The 20,160-nt window shown below is 39.9% G+C and overlaps 2 protein-coding genes across 7 annotated transcripts in view; one reads left to right on the plus strand and one right to left on the minus strand.

The window, feature by feature from the left end:
- Nucleotides 1-7,704, plus strand: part of LOC123762643 (uncharacterized) — a 90,839-nt gene extending 83,135 nt beyond the window's left edge. For all 6 annotated transcript variants that reach the window (XM_045749268.2, XM_069332334.1, XM_069332330.1 and 3 more), the window contains exons 3-6: nt 118-492; nt 2,157-2,366; nt 4,816-4,961; nt 5,459-7,704. In XM_045749268.2, the coding sequence (XP_045605224.2) occupies nt 118-492; nt 2,157-2,366; nt 4,816-4,961; nt 5,459-5,650 (923 nt within the window). In that variant the 3' untranslated portion in view covers nt 5,651-7,704. The remainder of the gene's footprint in view (nt 1-117; nt 493-2,156; nt 2,367-4,815; nt 4,962-5,458) is intronic.
- Nucleotides 7,705-10,739: 3,035 nt separating this feature from the next.
- The window catches only part of LOC123762642 (F-box DNA helicase 1), a 36,873-nt gene continuing 27,452 nt past the window's right edge, over nt 10,740-20,160 (minus strand). Inside the window, 5 exon segments of the mRNA XM_069332329.1 lie at nt 10,740-12,194; nt 14,061-14,175; nt 17,207-17,310; nt 17,884-18,825; nt 18,970-19,098. Of these exon segments, the coding sequence (XP_069188430.1) occupies nt 12,027-12,194; nt 14,061-14,175; nt 17,207-17,310; nt 17,884-18,825; nt 18,970-19,098 (1,458 nt within the window). The 3' untranslated portion in view covers nt 10,740-12,026.

Genomic DNA, 20,160 nt, shown 5'->3' on the forward strand with positions numbered 1-20,160 from the left:
GGATAAAACCTTAACTGTTATAGATTCCGGATACTAAATCCTTAAGGAAGCAGAAATAATGCTATAATATTAATAATTTATGAAGTTTGATAACTGCAGTAACATAATATCTTCCAGGGTGGATATTACGACTGTACCACAACATATCCAGATCCGACCTTGGCGCCATGGGGTTCATTTGCCGTCTCTACTGCCACTACCAGCACTTCGACCCCTGCCAAGTTGACCGCCTCTACCCGACGCACCAAACTCGCGCACCGAAACCCCAACATTCACCAGCATCGACCTTCGGATCCACGGGGCCAGAAACTATGGTCACTGCGCACATTAGGGAGAGTAATAGTCGCGGAGTGAAGGATGGTACAGGGTATATGGAGCAAGGGGGCGAGAGTGAGAGGAGCTCCGAGAGTGAGGCAGGTGTGAACACACACAGTCCGAGGAGCGAGAAGCGCATTCTAAGTCATCTTCACACCAAACTTCCCAGACGAGAAGGTGAGCCAACGATGCCTTAGTGAAGCTTACACCGATTTAATCCATTATAATAATACAAATTATTATTGTTATAATAATAATCATTAGTGATAATTTTTAAGCAGCTAATGGGGATACATTAGGTATTCCCAATAGGATCGTAGACTATTATTCCCCATTTTGCTTTTTATTTTTGCAGTATAGTTATGCTGGATGCCAGGTGTCGTCTAAAGAAGGATAGAATAGATCAGTGGAACATCTATGGAGATATACGATTGTAATGCAGTATTAGAAAAGGTTCAAGAATGGTATTCCGAGACAAACCTGAAAGAATTTTGTTTTGCCCGAAAAAAGTTTTTTGAAAAACCTGCAGCACTAATTAATCAGGATGATGTGTATCTTTTGACAGAAAACCTTTATCACTGCCCAGCACGAGATAAGTTTCCAGGTTAGAGAAACAAGTCAGTAGCGAGAAAGAAATTGGATTAACCCCTGAAGTGCACAGATATTTAAAAGTACATCATCAAGGTGCACCCGACTAAATTTAATTAATAACTCAAATGGGGAGAATTTACATTTGGCAACTGTTGCAGTGTAAGGATTAAGGAATTTTGGAGCAATAAAGCCAGAGTTACTGTGAGTGAAGTGTCATCAGATTGGAGGGAGATTACCAGCTGGGTTCCGGTGTCCGATTACGGCCGAGTTGTCAGAACGATGCTCCAGAGGAAATAGACTTCATTATTTTCACGTCATCAGGAAACATTAATAAAGTGAATAAACATGGCAGAAGACTGCAAGACGGTAATGAAGGGCCTGAACAATCTGTAACCAAACCTGAATCGAAATCTAGGAATTCTACTCACCCCAAACCCAGCCTATGGCTACATATAACTACTGCAACCCAGTTGGTCCAGTAGTTTATGCAGGACGTGTATATTTTTTTCTAAAAGTTCACTTGGCAATATTTCTTATGCTTGCTGGGAAGGCATTGAATAGCCGTGGACCTCTGATGTTCATACAGTGTTCCGATTGTGCCTTTGACAGCCTTGCCTTGCCAAATTTGCTAAAGTGTGCTACTTCACTGCCTCTTATCATTTCTTACCATGTTGTTTACTCCAATACGTTACTTTACTGTGTAAATTTGGGACTTTGCCTTCCAATATCTTCCATGTCAAAGAAATGGGATAAAGAAGTGGAAAGGAGGGCGGGGAGAGACCCGGGTGCAGCTGGGTACCCTCTTCTATGCATATAAATGGAAATGTCTGTTGATGGGGGAGGGTAGGGAGATTGGGTGATGGGAGGAGAGGGGAAGTCCGGCGAGAAGAGGTAATGGTGATACGAGATGGAAGGGGGAGATAGGGGAGCAGGAGAATAGAAAGGCACAGGAAAGGGGTGAGAGGGAGAAAGAGGGGTAGAATTGGGCACGGGGAAAACGGCAGACTATGCTGGGCATCACCATTAACCCCCTACTAGTATATAGATAGATGGATAGTTTTATTTGCATTTTAATACTTTAGAGATGGTCACTTTAATTCTTCGTACTTGGTGGTGGTAAATATTTGTTTCTACCTTAACAACACCTCTCTCCTCCCCTGGAAAGGGTAAGCTACTAGAGCTGGAAGATTATCAATGAAATGTTCTAATATATCGTGCTTGTTTCCTAACCTCACATTCTCTCCCCCAAGGGCAAGAGAGCTACGAGAAGCTCCTGGTGGGCAAGATGTGGAGGTTCCTGCCCATGGGGGATCCGCTGGTGACAGAGTTTCTGGTCCGTGATACTGACTCTGCCATCTTGGCCAGGGAAGTAGCCGCTGTTGACCAGTGGCTCCACAACTCCACGGCCCTCGTCCACCTTATGAGAGACCACCCCAGCCATAATGGCCTCATACTGGCCGGTGAGTGTGTTACACATCCTAAGCTTCAAGTGTTCTCAGTTCTATCATTTTTAATGTATTAATCAATGCACTGCTAAGCTGCGTGAACAGGAGGCCTAGCGTTCCTACCTACCATCATAAAACTAAGTTAACTCGCACTGTTCGAGGATCAGTTGAGGGCCACAGAACTAACACTGTAAACCAGACATGACAGGGTTTATCACAGGAGACCTATACAATATTGATCAAGTTGGAGGATATTAATCCAGACCACTTTTTTTAAAAAGTCAAATGAAACTCATACAAGGGGCAGCAGCTTCAAGGTCAACAAAACACAATGTATGACAACACATGCTTTTTCACCCATAGGATTATAAACCTATGATATTGCCTACCTACTGCAAGCTGCAAATGCGAAGATATTACTTCAGTTCAAAATTTAGATGGAAAAAGCTCTTTGGAACAATGTGGGGACCTTTGCACAAGCCATCAGCTAATTCCTGTTCCCCATCGAGGGCAATAGAGATAATGGTAGCGTAGGATGGGGGGGGGGTAACTGGTGCCTGGGGTGGATAGGGCAAGCTGCTTGATGAGTTTGTTGAAATATGGGATTAGCTGAGTGTCCTGTTTGTGTTCTGTGGTGGCTGGAGAGGCGCTACCTGCTGATGCAGCAGGGGCTATGGAGGATGAATTATTAGGAGTGCGAGTCTGGAATTTGAACGGTAGGATAAGCTGTGATTGGTCCTAAGAGTGAAGGTGGGATAGTATTGGCAGGAAGTGCATTATGAGAGAATTTTCTGGAGTATGTCAGCTGACCTTGTGCTAGATGTTTGGCTATTTGGATGCAGGCTGTCTAATGACAAATGAGGTCCTGATGTGGATTGTGAATTGGTTGTTGAGGGGTTGAGTGCAAATATGATGGGTATTGTAGTTTTGACTGTGGTGTATGTATTGGTTACTGACAGCACCATGTTGTACACACTACATGTTTGTTGTGTGTACTGGAGATAGTTGGGTTGTTTGGAAGCTGAGCGTTCAGACTGAGGTTGAGTTGAGGCTGTTTGTTGTGCAGATTTTTGAGTACTTGTTTCCTAACTGGGCAGGTGTTATGCACTGTTGTGTGGATCAGTACAGTTGATGCAAGCAAATGTGCTTCTGCAGCTGGTCCAAATGTGTCCTTGTTGGGAGCACTTAGAGCAAGAATGTGATTCCTTGCATGTTTTAGTGTTGTGTGTATAATTTAATAATAATAACACCTGTAACACTTCAAACATTGAACTAGATTTAGAAATGCTACTATGCTAATAAGGTACAGTAATTTAGAACACTTGTGTTAAGGATTTTCATTCCCCGCTGCAGGAGTTTGCTGGTTTCTGAAAGGAGCATCTTAAATACTTTGGTGCCAGGTTAATGCTACATCTCTGTGACAATGATGATATTTTTGTCAATGTCACGTATGGGTGACATGTAGGGAGTTAAGTGTGCTATCAACAGTGCAGATAAAGACTGCATTTTGCTTTCTGTTTAACAGTGCAGTGAATGAAGGTACTAGATTTGCTTGTGGGAGGTTGGCAAGAGTTGGCAATCTTCCTTGGCAAAAAAGATTGATCTTTGAGTTGTTGTTGCTCATATTTGTGGCAGTGTAGAATATCAATACACAAAGGTGTCAGTGGGTGTTGTGCCAGTGTACTGCATCTGCAGACAGTGCACCATTCTGATGGAGGAGCTGCTCGGTGTGCTGTACAAAACAATCACTACAACATTCTGAAGTCTTGTGCTTGGTGGGATGAATGTGTAGGTCTTAGTGGTCACTGCCGTTAGATCCAGCTTGTCTCGTCTACCAAGTGAACACCGTGGTCCTCGAGGTTGCAACCCACAACTGTGGTTGACTCTCACTGTCAGAAGTTCCATAGTGGATCTGCATATAATTAAAGGAGGAAAATTCTAGAAGAAGAGAGAGAGAATGAATACTTAGTCACAACACATCCACAAAAGGCAATTTAATTCATGTGTCGGAGGACAGGCAGCTAGGGTATATATACTTGTCAAAGTTCCCCCTCCCCCCCCTCCCTCCTCTAACCAAGATCAAATTACTGACACCCCAGGATGCAACCACACAAAAAGGTAACTCCTGGGTACCTATTTTACTGCTAGATGAACTGAAGCATTAGGAGATAGGAAATGCGCCCAATTATTTCAGTTCAGGCCGGGATTCTCGATTGTGAATTGAGAATGAACCCCGTTCTGGCTTGAAGTGAGGTTCATCACTTATGCACTCTGACATGAACTGGGATACACTAGACATAACAAACACAGGATACGGCAGATAGACATTCACTCTATTTTATAGATACATATATACGTATATATATATAACTCTCTCATATGCTTTTGTAACAGTTTTGCCATGGTCACCTAAATATTCAGAAAAAGTAGAGAACATTGTAGTAATGTTTTCATGTCCTTACAGGGATGTGGGGTGGGTCTCGGACCAGAGGGGCAAGTAAGATGACCGAGATGCTGAGAGGAATGCTTCGATGGCCTCCACGAGACATCTGGGACTACGACCAGGTTCTTCTAAAGAGGGTTGTTTGGCCTGAAATTCTGGACACCGTGGTGAGTCAATCCATTAGAGCAGTGATCTTTACACTCCTTAATGGCGCGGTGGGGCAAGCCACTAGGTTATAGCGAGGTGGGGCAGGCCACTAGAAAATCATACATTCAGATACTTTATTCATAAGCGACGAATAATTACAGTCGTGGCTGGAGTATAGATACAAAACACTTATAACTGGCAATTTATAGTATTATATATAATGGCAACATTATCACCACTCTAATGGTATAACACAATTTTGCCTATTAACTGGTAGCTATAAGTCATAGGTAATGTTTGATTTGATGTTTTACATATTGAAAGCTTCAATGTAAATATCAGTAAAAGTAATGTTTCAACCATCATCTATTGGCTGGGTATGGAGCTTAAAGTAAACCGACATACTAGCAATATCATAATAACCAAAACATGATAATAGACAAAAATCAAAATACAGAATGTGTTATTTAACCACTGCCAGATACCAGTCACCCCCACCACACACTCTTCCCAACAGCTCGCCCACGACAGTTACTTCTGTGGCAATCCACACTTCCGGTCCCACCATCGCTCTCAACCCTTCCCGACCCAACGTCAAGATCACTACTTTGTGGGCTGGGGACCCACCCGTGATCACGAACTGCCGGGGGTCACCAAGTGTCCCAGCCTATGTCGCCCGCCTCAACACCAAGACTGGCTCTACTGTTGACCTATGTTGATTGCCTCAACACTAGCATGGGGTATTAATACACAAAGTAACAGTCAACAATATATATTATATGTTACAATAAATAGTGAGCCAGAACAGTGTTGACTATATAAGGTGAGGGCATCATTGTAAGATAGCGGAGAGGTGAGATGTCTGTGATATTCGTTGCCATTGATGGGAGGCCTAGTACCTTCTAGTGGATTTCAGAATGTCCTACTACAGGTTGTCTTCTGATTTTTATAAGACCGTGGCCAAGATCAGTAAGGCGAGGAAGTTTCAGTTTGGCCGCATATTGTTCCCTCCTTCTTTCTCGTAAATAACCAGTGTATAATAGTGTCGAGATTAGATGCGTTTCAGGTTCTTCTGTTGGCTTGTCACCATCCTCAACACAAAGATTGGCTTTACTGTTGGCCTGCATCTGCTGTCACAGCAGAGTATATATATATATGTAAGTACAGTATATATTATAAATATATATAAAGATGAAGTACTGTACAGTTGATGTTAGATTAAAAATCCAGGCCATCACTGCATCGCAAGTCAACTACAATAACAAATGATCATATATTTTTTATTATAATACTAAAATAAATTCTTACCACAAGATTCTTGGGTGATTTAAGACAGCAAATTGAGAAAAATAGGATGGGGTACCACAATGTAGTGAGGAAATTTGACATTTCTTAACTTTGAGTAAATGTAATGCAATTCTTTTTAATTAGAGATGGAACGTAATCAGATTAGGTTCCTTTATTTGAAATGCATGTAGTCATATATTTAAGATAGTATCATGAAATCAAGGGTTCCAAACTGTGGCACAGTCTCGCAAATTCAATGTAGTGCTGCCAATTTAAGGCAATTGATTGGTATAAAGTAAATAGAAAAAAATTTCTACAGCAACTTAAATAAATTTTCACAGAACTTCAGTCCTAAATGACCAACTGATATTTGCCATTTACTTTACTCTATTGTCACTATTCCTAATTGTTTAATATTCTATTATTTCTTGCAATTCAAACAAACCTCCACCACAAAGTTATAAAATGAAATCTATATAAATTACATCATCTACTACTATAGTTAGGCTGAAAATATTGTACAAATGAAAATCCATGTTAATTCAACATAATATAATTCTTTGTGTTGGGGGACAGGCAGCCGATGGATATATACATATTAGGTCTATATTGAGGTCCTCCCCTCCCCTCCCAAGGTCAAATTACTGACCCTCCCTAGGATGCAACCTCCACAAGAAGCTAACAAATTCTTGGTACCTATTTCTACTGCAAAGTGAACAGAGACTTTAGGTGATGGAAAAAATGCCCAACCATTTCTGTCCCACCTGGGGTTTGAACCACAAATCCCAATTGAGCCAGCCGTCCTCTGAAGATTTCTCAGTGCCATGAAACTGTCAAACTAAGGTGCCCTTATCCTAACCTACCAGAAAACCCAAAACAAAAAATGTGACAGTATGTCAATTTCGTGAGCCACAATCATTTTTTAGAATGACAATTTTTGGCCTTAGAGTATGCATCAAAATGCAGCTTTCTATTAGGACAGGTTGAATTGAATTGAGAACGAACCCAGCTATACTACTGGGAACCATAAACGTTGTACAGTACTTATTTACAAATATGATTAATAATGATTATATTGATCAACTGTAGATAGTAAACAACTAAATGGTGAGTAAGTGATCAAGTTGTGGGAGGAGGAACCGTGTGGTGACAACACACTGGTTATGGTAAGGAACAAGGCTCAGTGGAAGTGGTTTGCAAGGAGGGAGTGAATGAATTCGTAAATGTATATGACACTATAGTGCTGTACACCTGGAGTGCAGCAATGACTATCTCTCATGTTATATACAGTATTATATTGTGAAAGATATATTGAATGCACCAGTTATTTTTTAAGGATTTATTATCTTTACTATGGTTTGTTATTCCTGGCTGCTTTCTCTCCACCTTATGAAAGTAGGAACTGTTTATAGCGGTGTACTGGATGTAGCTAATGTTGATAAAGATAGATTAGAATATATAAAACCTCAAACACTAGTCAAACTTGTTTATCTTTAACCACTGTGCTGTGCCAAGTTTGTTAAATTTCCCCTGTGCGCATGAAATAAAGTGTTCCCCAAAAATTATTTTTTCTTCGTAAAATGATAAATTCCCTTCCCTGAACATGTCTGTGTAAAAATAAATACCAAATTCCCCTTACTTTGGCTGTGGAAAAGCTTGCGTGTGCTTTTCCGTGTGAACAAGGTGCGCTGTGACGTCATCATGGGCTGGTCGCCTGTGCATGACTCGCCCAGACACGGTCACGCGGGCCATTCAAGCACCCGGTGTTGCCACAAATATATTTTCAATTATTTGTTCTATGTATTTCCAATGCGGTTATATTTGCTTTTTTATCGTATGAGATGCATATTTGTGTCCTTTACAATGTGTATACAGTAGAACGTTCATAATGTTCCATGGAACTGTGATACATGTGTCAGTAATGTGCCCACATTAAATGTTTATTGTCGCAATATTACTTGTTAAAAATTCACTAAAATTACAATATGTACAGTTTCACACACTATTTACACAGTGACACACTGTATTACACACTCAGTACTTCGGAAGTGAGTAATAATCAACAAAGTAGTCCATGGTGCATAGAGCAACTTCACTCTCGTTGCACCAGGTACAAATAGATTTTTGCTTCATGTTTCTTCATTGTGTGCTTGCAAATAACGCACTCGCATACACCCTTGTCTTTAGTACTTGTAGGTTGTATGTAGCCAAGCTTGTAAAGTATAAGGTAGTATTGAAAAGATTATAGGAAAAGATCAATTTGTAAGGTAGTCTTGAAAAGATCGCTTTGTAAGGTCCCACACAGGAAGATTTTCAGCTAGCCTCAAAGAGTGTGTCAGTCTGGAAGAGATTCAGCTATTCTTGAAAATATCTATGGAAAACACCATGGAAGCTGCTAACATTGTTCATCTAAGCTACTTGCATCAGATGCATCATCACTGAACACAGAAAACGATTCATCTATGTATCATCTATATAAATTGGAGCTAACACAGATGGGGCAAGGGTGGTGCTCAGAGCTACAATTGGATATGCTCGCTGTATCATCCTCATAGGTGCTGTATCACTTGCACCCAACCTTTGTGTTAGGTCCTTATTGCGCCTAGCTTCACCAATATTATGACCCTTATGTTCTTCAAACAATAAGGTTTGAATTTCACCAACAGAGCGCGATCTTTCAACACCGCGTCAGACAGGTGTTTGGGAGCCAGAGGCGCATGCGCCACCCATAGTTGCTTACTCAGTACTAACCCATCCAGCACTCCTAGGGCATTCTGGGAATTTTTTCCAAGATGGCTGCCTCTCACTGGAGGTCCTAAGAGTCCATTTCGTACACAACCAACCTCGCACACATTTAGAATGGGTACGGAAAAATAAGAGTTTTCTTGGTTGGCGCAGTTTCCCCCCGACCGAGAATACTCGGTTGGCGCAGTTAAGTGGTTAAAATGGAGTGCCATTCTCGGGTTCAATTAAGAAATGTGGTGCCATTCTAGCATTAAAAGCACTCTCTACTAAAAAATATATTGTAAAAAGCAGCCAATAATAAAGTGATCATCTAGTTTTTCAGCCACCAAAATAGAAAATGGCTTTCTATTGTCTGGGACAGAAAGCTAGTTAGGTTTATTGAAGTCATATTGTGCCAATGATGACTTTCTCAGAATGCAACCCACAACAATTTACTAACTCCTAGGTCCCCATTTACTGCTAGGTGAACAAAAGCATATGTGTAAGGCAGTGTCAAAATGTCTCGCCTTACCAGGAATTGAACTCTGGTCTGATAAATTGAGTGTCTGGTGTGCCCTATTGGACAGTGTACATGGGTAAGTTCTGAATATGGGTCCCATTTTTCTGAAGAAACGATATTGAGGGGGTACATCCTCCTCAAAGGGTTATGAACATTCTTGAAGACTAAGTAATTATCAAAAGAACGCACCAAGCCGGGAAGGCTATGTAGCACCATCTTTAAGCCAAAGGAATCTGCCCATCCACTTTTTTATGGTCGGGTTGACACACCTCAAATATAAAGTTCGTCTACTTCATTGATAACTATTGTCGATAATGATTAACAGTTTACAAAATTATCCTATCACGTAAATTGACAATAAAGACAAAGTTGATTTCGGCACCTATTGATTCTCCCTTCGGCAAGAAGTGGAAAGTTTCAATACCAATAGATTGACTTGCAAACCAACATTAAATTTAATTTATTGATCTGGTGAATATCAAGAGGACTTTTAAAACTGATAAATACAAAGTAATACATATTAGAAATGAAATGGCAAGCCATTTACTGAATGAACACCATATAGCCAATAAAAGTACAACCCATCCTCGACTCAAGTCCATTACATTCAGTGGTCGACCCCACAGACGCGTTCATAAATTTTAATATGCTGTTCATTCAAAACGGGAATTTTTTCAAGTATAAATTAATATTATAATAGCATATTGTGTATAAATAGGCATAGATTAGGTTAGGTTAGGTGTTTAGGTTCTGTTGGCGATTATTTGTATTTGTAGTACGTGGGTGAAGCATTTATAGCGTTGTGGTTCGAACAAAATTCGTCAGTGAAGCACTTGTTCCGGATATGTTCGAACGCCAGCAGTTGAGTCGTGTGTAAACCGCTTTTCATTCATAAACAGGGTTTGGCGGGTGCATGGAATCACTTTTGGATCTTTGTTTGGAGGACGGGCTGAAAAGTCAATTAAGAAGAGACTTTGAAGTGACAGTAATTAGTGAGCTTGATCAAAGCAAGCAGTGAACCAAGATTGTAAAAGGAGCCAGTAGAATATTACAATCAATTGGGAGTGTGATTAGAACCAAAAGTCATCCTCGCTGTAAAATAAATTAGCCGACTATGTTCTTCAGGTACTCACCTAATTGTGCTTGCAGGGGTTGAGCTCTGGCTCTTTGGTCTCACCTCTCAACTGTCAATCAACTGGTGTACGGTACAGTTGAAGGTGTAATTGATGTGTTGATATATAACTGGATGGTAGCAATTTAAACAATCTTTTATGACAGTCAAACTAAAATCATTGTTAAAGTCCATCATTGTTTAAAAATTATAAAACAATCATTAGCAAAAAGATTCATTCACAATATATTATCACAGACCTCCATACACTACATAATATTAATCATAAGATCGTTATATATACTACCATGGGTGGGACTGTGGCACCACAGTCCCATTACCATTACCACCACAGGTGGGACCACTACCACTGGTGGGGACCAATACCACGGGTGGGACCATGGTGCCACTACTACCACGGGTGGGGACCAATACCACGGGTGGAACCATGGTGTCACTACCACCACGGGTGGGACCATGGTGCCACTACTACCATGGGTGGGACCAGGGTGCCACTACTACCACGGGTGGGACCAGGATGCCACTACCCCCATGGGTGGGACCGTGGCACCACTATTACCATGAGTGGGACCGTGGCACCACTGCCATGGGTGGGACCAATTGACTACTGCTCTAAACTGGGCAAGGGAAAAAATCTGGGAAACTGGATCGTAACAATTTAAACAATCTTTTATAACAAATTCAGTAAAACTAAAATGAGCATCATTATTTAAAAATTATAAAAATCATTAGCAAAAAGATTCATTCACAATATATTACCACAGACATCCATATACTGCATAATATTAATCATAACAAGATCCAGTTATATATACTATATTACTTAACGTTATTACAAAAACAATGGGACTGGATGCAATACAAAAATGAAAACAAATGCATTATAGGAATGAATGATTAACTTGGGGTGGAAACCATTCAAGCTTGGAATACATGGACTATACTAATTTGAAGCTTAAAGCAATTGAAGCTTGCACCCTTCATTAGCTAAAATGCAAAAACCTATTTTTAAAAAGTATACATATAAAAAATATATTGTATTCATTATGTTCAAGTCTTCAGTCATACACCTAATAATTTATAGAGTTATCAAATAAGTGAAAACTACTGATGTAAAATAATTTATATGATTTACACTAAAGTATTATACAGTAAATGTTTCCTTCCCTTCCTCCCTCACTCTCTTGCATGCACACTTGTGCACACACAGACATGCATGCATACACACACACAGTGTGTGTATTTGTACTCGCATTTGTGCTTGCGGGGAAAGAGCCCGAGCTCAACCCCTGCAAGCACAAATAAGTACACTACGTACGTACACACACACACAAAATAGCATCTATCTAAAAATGTTACCAAAGTTTAAATTTATTTGACATGATTTCAATAGCACTGACCAAGAAATCTTGCGATCATTCATCAGTCAATTTGAATGATTTCTATTGCAGGAGGATCAAAATTCCTGGGAATTTCATGAATATTACCTATATTTTGCGGTAACAACAAATCCACATCATCTAGTCTTATATCATAAAGGGTCCGTCTTAATCTTCTTTGACGTGGTCTGAGTGCATACTGATGCCATCCCTGAGGGAAAAAATTCAATCTATAACTCAAAAATGTTAATGTAATATTAACCAAAATTATGTAAAATTTTGTTTTATTTATAAATAAAGTTTACTGCATAAATTAAACAATAGAAATGGTGTAAAACATGGTGAACATAAGATGGTGGATGTGGTGACATGGTTTGCCACTACAGTTTTGACCTTGCCATGCTACTTCTCCAGTGCCTCACTTTTCTCTGTCTTTTACACCTACTGTGGACCAATTGCAGCCTGCCTACACATCATCATCCTCGTGCCCAAGATAAATACTGTATGGGCAAGCTGGACTATAACAAATTAAATTTTTGTTTCTACTTCTGGAAGTGGGACCACATTAGACACTTTCCAGTACACCAATATCTAATCAGCCGTCCACGGATTATATATATAAAAAAAAAATCCTCCAGTAAATTCAGTGTCTACTACCAACTTCCAACAATGACACTCCTAACGTTATTCCATCAATGCCTGTCACCATACTACAACACTGGATGACTGTCAGATGGTTGATCAATTTGACCTGATCACTAGAGCTTTAGGTAGACTGCACTTTGCCTGCCTCGTGTACTCCTTGGGCCAGCTGTGGCTATGTAGGACAAACTGGTTCCTTCGCTCTCATGCTTATTGCTGATCTAGGAAACAGTACCTGCTAGCCTTGAGAAATCATCTTCAGTGATTTCCAATGGTAGATTTTGGGGGTTTGGTTCAGTTAAAACCACCTCATCGCCTCTCAAGGTCTTCATGAATGACACTTATCATATCATGGCTGGGGATTCATCACAAGCCACTGTCATGCAGGCTAGGGTGGGGGCATCTGGTTCTGGATTTGCTTCGTTTCAATGTGCAATAGTTGGTGGTAGTGTATTTGAAACAGAAATACTCTACTGTGGGGTTTGCTTATCATCTGCATTTGGATTTGTCAACCATACATTGCATCAACTGGGGTATAGGTGGAATATTCCATTTCCATGTGATTGGGGGATCACTTGCCATAGCCTCTTGTTTGACCCTCTCTGGACTTGACTTGTCTTGGTCTACATTCACAAAGTGTCGAACGTACTGATTACCTGTTGACAATCTCAAGAGTAAATCTACTCTTTGTCCAGTGGCCAGTCTTTCTAGATGATTGTTGACCAGACCACACACTAGAAATTGAAGGGACGACGACGTTTCGGTCCGTCCTGGACCATTCTCAAGTCGATTGTGATGAGGACAGGTAGGGACAGGCATTAAATAGGCAAGAGAGAGCTGAGGAGGAAAGTCAGGTGTAGGGGAGAGTAGTAATGAGAACTGCAGCAGGCCTTTCTAGATGATTGTCTGATCAGCAAAGCTGTTTGTCTTTGTAGCTTTAAACACCCACCTAGCCATCACAGCCAGACTAACCCAGTACATGAAATCTGTTTCACTAATTATAATCATCACTTTCTCTGCAACACATTTTGCCACTTTTGTTCTTATTAAAGCTGAAAGACTCGACTAACAAGGAAATTTTCCATTGATAAGGGTAGTTAGTACAGGTGTTTATGCCTCTAAGGTCCTACAATATTAACTACATTTTTTTGGCTTTATCTTTATTTACGTAGAAATAGAAAGGGTTTGATTAAATATAGTATGTGAAATGATGTCACTGGTAGGTGTTGAACAGTACACACACCATTCAAAAACTATAGTATTGCCTGATTGCAAGTATCTCAGATTTTCAAGGTTCAACAATCTTATTACATTTCAGATTACTGTATTAACAAGAAGCAAGAGAACTAGAGAAAATTGTATCTATGGTCAGATTAGTTTAACCACTACTTCCTTTTGTCATATCTGAGGCTAAAATATATAATACTGTACCTACCCTTTCCATAGGCCCTGTAGACTCTGTCTCTAAGAAATGCTGCTTGCCAGTAATTAGCATCAACCTCGAGATGCGAGAGTAATCCTTTTGGTAACGTACATTCTGATCACTGTGTCTGCAATCAGTGAAATTATTAAATAACTTGAAGTAATTTAATTAAAACAATATTTGGCCAATATATATTATTAAAGTGTATATATTAAAGAAATTGCTATAATTTTGTTGATAAAAAGTAACCTAAGGAGAATTACAAATACAAAATTAAGTTAAACCCTTAAAGTTTGGTATCAGCACAGGTTAATCCACAGAGAAACGTGGTTATCATCACATGTTATTTTAGTTATCGCCTGGTTTTCATACAAATTGTGATTACTGTATAGTTTTATACAAATTAGATGATTATAATCAAGTTACAAATTGGCATTTCAACCTATTTCTGAACAACATTACCAGACAGAATAACAGCAAAGAAGTGGGCTGCAAGACTTCCTTTGAGCTGTGTCAGGAACAATACAGGTGTATATATTACATTGTAGGCCTAAATAGAGGATTCAATCACTGCTTTTGCCATTTATAGTATGTGAAAATACATTTACAGTAATTATTTTACAAGTACAGTGTAGTGTAAACTAAAGTGAAACGGCAAACACACAAACCCATTAACATGATGATCACAGCTCTTTCCTTTACTTTACTACACCCAGTCAATTATTTTAAGTATTTTATGTGTCCTCTTTATTTCTTTTTTAGTGACATAGTCTAGCTCGATCATTCTTCTTTTGTACCCAATTCCATATAATGCCAAGACAAACCTCAGGTTTTTGAGTCAGGGACTTTATAGTGGGGATATATACTCCTGAACTGATCTCATGTATGTAGTGACCATGTGGGTTCTGTTTTGTTATGCCTACCTTTCTGGGTGCTAACCCTAGTCGATGGCAGACACGGAATGCCCCCAAGTACAAGGGGGTTTCCATAAGCCATTGCCCCCTTTGTCTCTCTGAGGGAGCCGGGTTCTGGCTCGTGGTCCCCAGTAGGCTGAACCCCAATTGACTGATGCCCCAGACTAATATATCGCATATCAGTCTGATAGCTCCAGCCAACAGACTAAGATTATGGTTCTTGAAGGAAAAAAGAACCAGACTAATCCTCATCTGCTACGTAATATTGCGCAGATGCATATAGAAGCAAACTTGGCATCTGACAGCTTCATATACTTCACAGATGGATCAGTAGACCAGCAGGGACAAGAAACTGGAGCTGCAGTTAAAGCAGGAAACTCTGTAAATAGTTGGAAACTCTCAAATCGGTGTTCAACTTTACAAACAGAGATGTTAGCCATTCAAAAGGCTTTGGAACATACTCTTGCTGAACACCAACAACATGTTATCATACATACAGATTCGAGAACTGCCATTGAAACCTTGCAACAAGAACACATACGTGATAACATCCATCTGATCACAAATGTCATATCATTAATGAAAACACTCAAACGTCAAGGCCGTCGGGTACTTATCAACTGGGTGCCAAGTCATGTGGGAATAATAGGAAATGACATTGCAGACGAAGCTGCAAAACTTGCAACTAAGAGAAGTAATGTAGACATTTGCATACCATAGAGTCTATCACAGATTAAGAAAGTAATGAGAAACAGAGCAATGCAAAAGATGTACAGTGACCACAACACATCAGTTGCAATGTCAGGATCTGCGGGTTGGTACAAGAATTCAAGCAACTATGAACCACTTAGTTTGATGAAGTAGAGCAACAGACGTACACTTACATTGCATCAGGCTTGAAGACCCATGTGCATGGGAAATAGGCTTACAGGTTCCGGAAGATGAGAGGAAATGTCAGCACTGCGGAGAAATGCCCAACAGACCACTGGAACATGTTGACCAAACCACACACTAGAAAGTGAAGGGACGACGACAACGTTTCGGTCCGTCCTGGACCATTCTCGAGTCGATTGTGAATGACTTGAGAATGGTCCAGGACGGACCGAGACGTCGTCGTCCCTTCACTTTCTAGTGTGTGGTTTGGTCAACATATTTCAGTCACGTTATTGTGACTCCTCATCTGCACTGGAACATTATCTAACGCAGTGCACAGTTACAAACCCATTACGATTTCAACTTGGATTCAACAAAGCAGACGAAGTTGTTAAACACATGGGACAAAATCTTACTGAAGCGACCATATGTCATAAATACTCATACTTTGCCCAAGTAAAACAGAAACAAGCAACATTTAGTGGGCCACCCAGAGTCTTAGAGCCTGAACAGGAATATCCCTTGAAAAAAAAAAAAAAAAAAAAAAAAAACCTCCAGGGAGCCAAAGGGGTTCCCCACAGAAATGTATAATGTGATTTAGGCTCATGACCTGAAACAACTGGGCTAGTTCAATATTCATCGTTTTGGGGTTTAGCGAGATTTTAACATTGATTTACACTGTTTAACATATGAATGAACCTGGAAAGAGCAACTGATAGAATTTAGTTATCTTGAGGTTATCTTGAGATGATTTCGGGGCTTTTTAGTGTCCCCGCGGCCCGGTCCTCGACCAGGCCTCCACCCCCAGGAAGCAGCCCGTGACAGCTGACTAACACCCAGGTACCTATTTTACTGCTAGGTAACAGGGGCATATGGTGAAAGAAACTCTGCCCATTGTTTCTCACTGGCGCCCGGGATCGAACCCGGGACCACAGTATCACAAGTCCAGTGTGCTGTCTGCTCACCCGACCGGCTCCCTTCAATCAAATATAGTATTGACTTAGTATATTAGTATACTTAGTAAATATAGTATATTTGAAGACTATCAAAATAGTCTTCAATCAAACTTTTTAAAAACTTACCTTAAAGAAGAAATGCAAACTAAAGAATGTAAAGATTACTAATGCATGATCCACTAGCACATGACAAACACACTAACAAGAAAACCTAACAACAACAAGATGACCAAAGCCATAAGATTTACTGTCAACTGGATGACACTTGCTTATATAAACGTGAACAAGACCGGAAGGCCAAATGTTAGGTAACTACAAGATCTTCCTGAAGTTGGAAGACACGAACTGAGTAATTCAACTAACAACCGAATGACCTGCTAAGAATAGAATGACATGTTAACAACCTGCTCTTTACCTTGAGGTTATTGGTGGTACAAATTTGTCAAAAGAGGTGCAGACATTGCAGAAGTAACCCCCATGAAACACATCACCATCATATGATATGGAGACTGCGGGTACCTGAAAATTTGAAAATATTAATTATACTTATTTTTACAGTAATATTACAAATTTATTCTATATGTTACAATAACTGTAAAATTTCTTTACAGTGGACCCTTGCTGCAATGAAGCTCTTTTGTCCAAAAGAAGGCCTCCGAGCTTCCAAACTTTTTAAACCAAATGGTGTGGGCAAAGGTCATGACTGGGTGGTGCGTACAATTAGCCACTTCAGGCCCACTTCAGGCAAATGTGAGCTGCATGTATGTGCGGGACTTTTAAATCTTATATGGTACTCTAAATCCTCCCCGTTTGACTCGCACAGGGTGGCCAGATATGACGGGATCATCCCTGTTTGATTTGTGCATTGTAGTCAGATATGGTGTGATCATTTCTGTTAGATGTGCACTGAAGAGTAATATACAGTATAAGCATTTAAATCATCATCAAAAGGTTTTCTCAAGAAATCACCAAGGGACATCAGAGAATAGTAATGACAAGAATAGTAATTATATAGAAATCATGATCTATCCCTACAGGTTATACCTATTAATAATTAAAAAGTAAAAATCATTATTAACAATTTCTGCATACCTTAGTCACAACTGGATATTTTGAATCTGCCACTGTTGAACTGGCACACTGGAGACACTTCATTGCCACATCAATGCTCTTCTTCGGTACCAAGACTTCCAGTTTGTCTCGTGCTTTAATCATGGTATAAAGAGCAGCACTGTTGATGGTCAGGTATTTCTTTGCACGAGTGATTGACACATACAGTAAATTATGTTCATCACCTGCATTAGCAGAGAAGCGAGGTCCATCGATTATGTTGATAGGTAGAAGATCATCCATCAATACAACCCATTCCCATTCTAGTCCCTTGGCTTTGTGAATGGTGCTAAACATAATGTCAGCAACAGACTGATCTGCATTACATCTTTTCTTAAGCATGTTTATATGATTAGGTGTATTAAATCCACTATATTTGAACATCATTATTTTGTTATATAACTCATGATCATCAAGATTCTCAGCAAATTTGGCAAGGCTGGACACTGATTTAAACTTGGCTATTAACTTATTATGAATTTGTAATGTTTCTGCAGTACCAAATCCTGTTTCAACTTGAGATAATTTATATACATCCATTACAGTACCAAATCCATATTTCTTAATTCCACCAGCAAATGCCATGGAAGCAGATTTAAACTCCTCATCTTCACAGATTTTAATAGATAGTTTATATATTTCCAAATTTGTCCTGGCTAAATAAGCCCTCTTTAGTTTTGGCTGTGTAACATAAGACCGAGCATCAGGAACTTCAACAATTGTATCTTTTTTCCTTCCTCCAACAATAGTCTGTCTGTGAACACCAAGAAGTGATTCCAAAACACAGTGTGCTACATATGCAACTTCTGGCCCAAATCTGAAGGACTGGGTGAGATAAAATGTGTGTGTTGCCATCACTCTATCTAATGCGTTGACTGCCCCTCGGAAGGAGTAGATTTGCTGGTAAGGGTCACCCACAACTATCTGAAATAAGACCCGAATAAAAAGGGAAGAGTTTACAGAACATGACAAAGCATTAAAAACACGAAAGGCAGAGGAGGGCAACTTAATATTTCTTAATATTTAACAGTTTAATTACTCTTCAGCATTTATTCTTTAATAACATACCTTAGCACAGTTTTGACTAAGAAAGATATCAAACATGGCAGCATTCATATCCTGTCCTTCGTCAATCATTACCACATCGTAACCCAAGAGGTGTGGCTTCTTCAGCTGCCACATCTTCAGTTGTCCATCCTGTTAAAAACAAAATGATAAGATATGTGTGTGGATCATTATTGATCAAGAGAGGTATCCCAGGCCGGCATAACTATATGAGCAGAGGAATGTAATGAGTATTGAGGGGTGCAATGATTACAGTAAAAATAAAATAAGTTAAAATATAATACATTCAGGTAGTATAATGAGTTCAAGGACAGTATATACTGTACTTTACACATTCTTGTGAAATAATGATTAGGACTACATGGTTACTGGGAAGAAAAGTGGAAAAAAGGAGGAGGGGGGGGAAAAATTTTGTGGAGGATTTGGAAAGATTTGGGAGGTGGGGAAGGATTTAGTGGGGAGTGAGGGATGGAGTGGGAAAAGATTTTGTGGGGAGAGGTAGAAAGGTTTTAGTGGGGGGGGGATGGGTAGGGAAGGATTTAGAGGGGGGAATCCAGTGAGATGTAGAGAAGGATTGTGTGTGTGTGTGGGGGGGGGGGGAAGATTTAGTGGGGGGTTTGAAAAGATATTATGTGGAGTATGAAAGTAGAGAAACATATGGGGGTAGAGAAAGATTAAGTGAGAGGGTGGGGAAAGGATTAAGTAGGGAAAGGGCAAGAAGGGTTAGGTAGGGGAGGGGAAAGGATTTCGTGGGAAGACAGAGAAGGATGGGAAAGACTTCAGTGATTATGAAGGCACATGCCAGTTATTTATTTTATAACAACATTTCATAGTTGACAATAGACAGTATGGTAAGAAGGCAAAAAAGTTAGACAGTTCAATTATCAACCACTGCATAAAACTGAGGAATAGATTATTGCAGCAACAGAAATATGGATTAATGTAGAAGTTCTATTAACTAAATATCAAATTACCACTTTCACTCACTGGGCGCACAAGCTCCGCACTACCCCAGGGGGGCTTTCAGTGTTTCACGAGAGAGTGCGGTAATTCTGAAAAGAGTATACTCTTTTCAACTTTGTCACCTCAATTCTCGTCCTAAGATATTCAATTTGGTATCAATGTGTTCGCAATAGAATTCTCTACATGACTAAATGCATATAAACTCCAAAAGCCCTGCTTACCGCCTGCAGC

This window comes from Procambarus clarkii, chromosome 27 (genome assembly GCF_040958095.1).
Source record: "Procambarus clarkii isolate CNS0578487 chromosome 27, FALCON_Pclarkii_2.0, whole genome shotgun sequence".
NCBI lineage: Eukaryota > Metazoa > Arthropoda > Malacostraca > Decapoda > Cambaridae > Procambarus > Procambarus clarkii.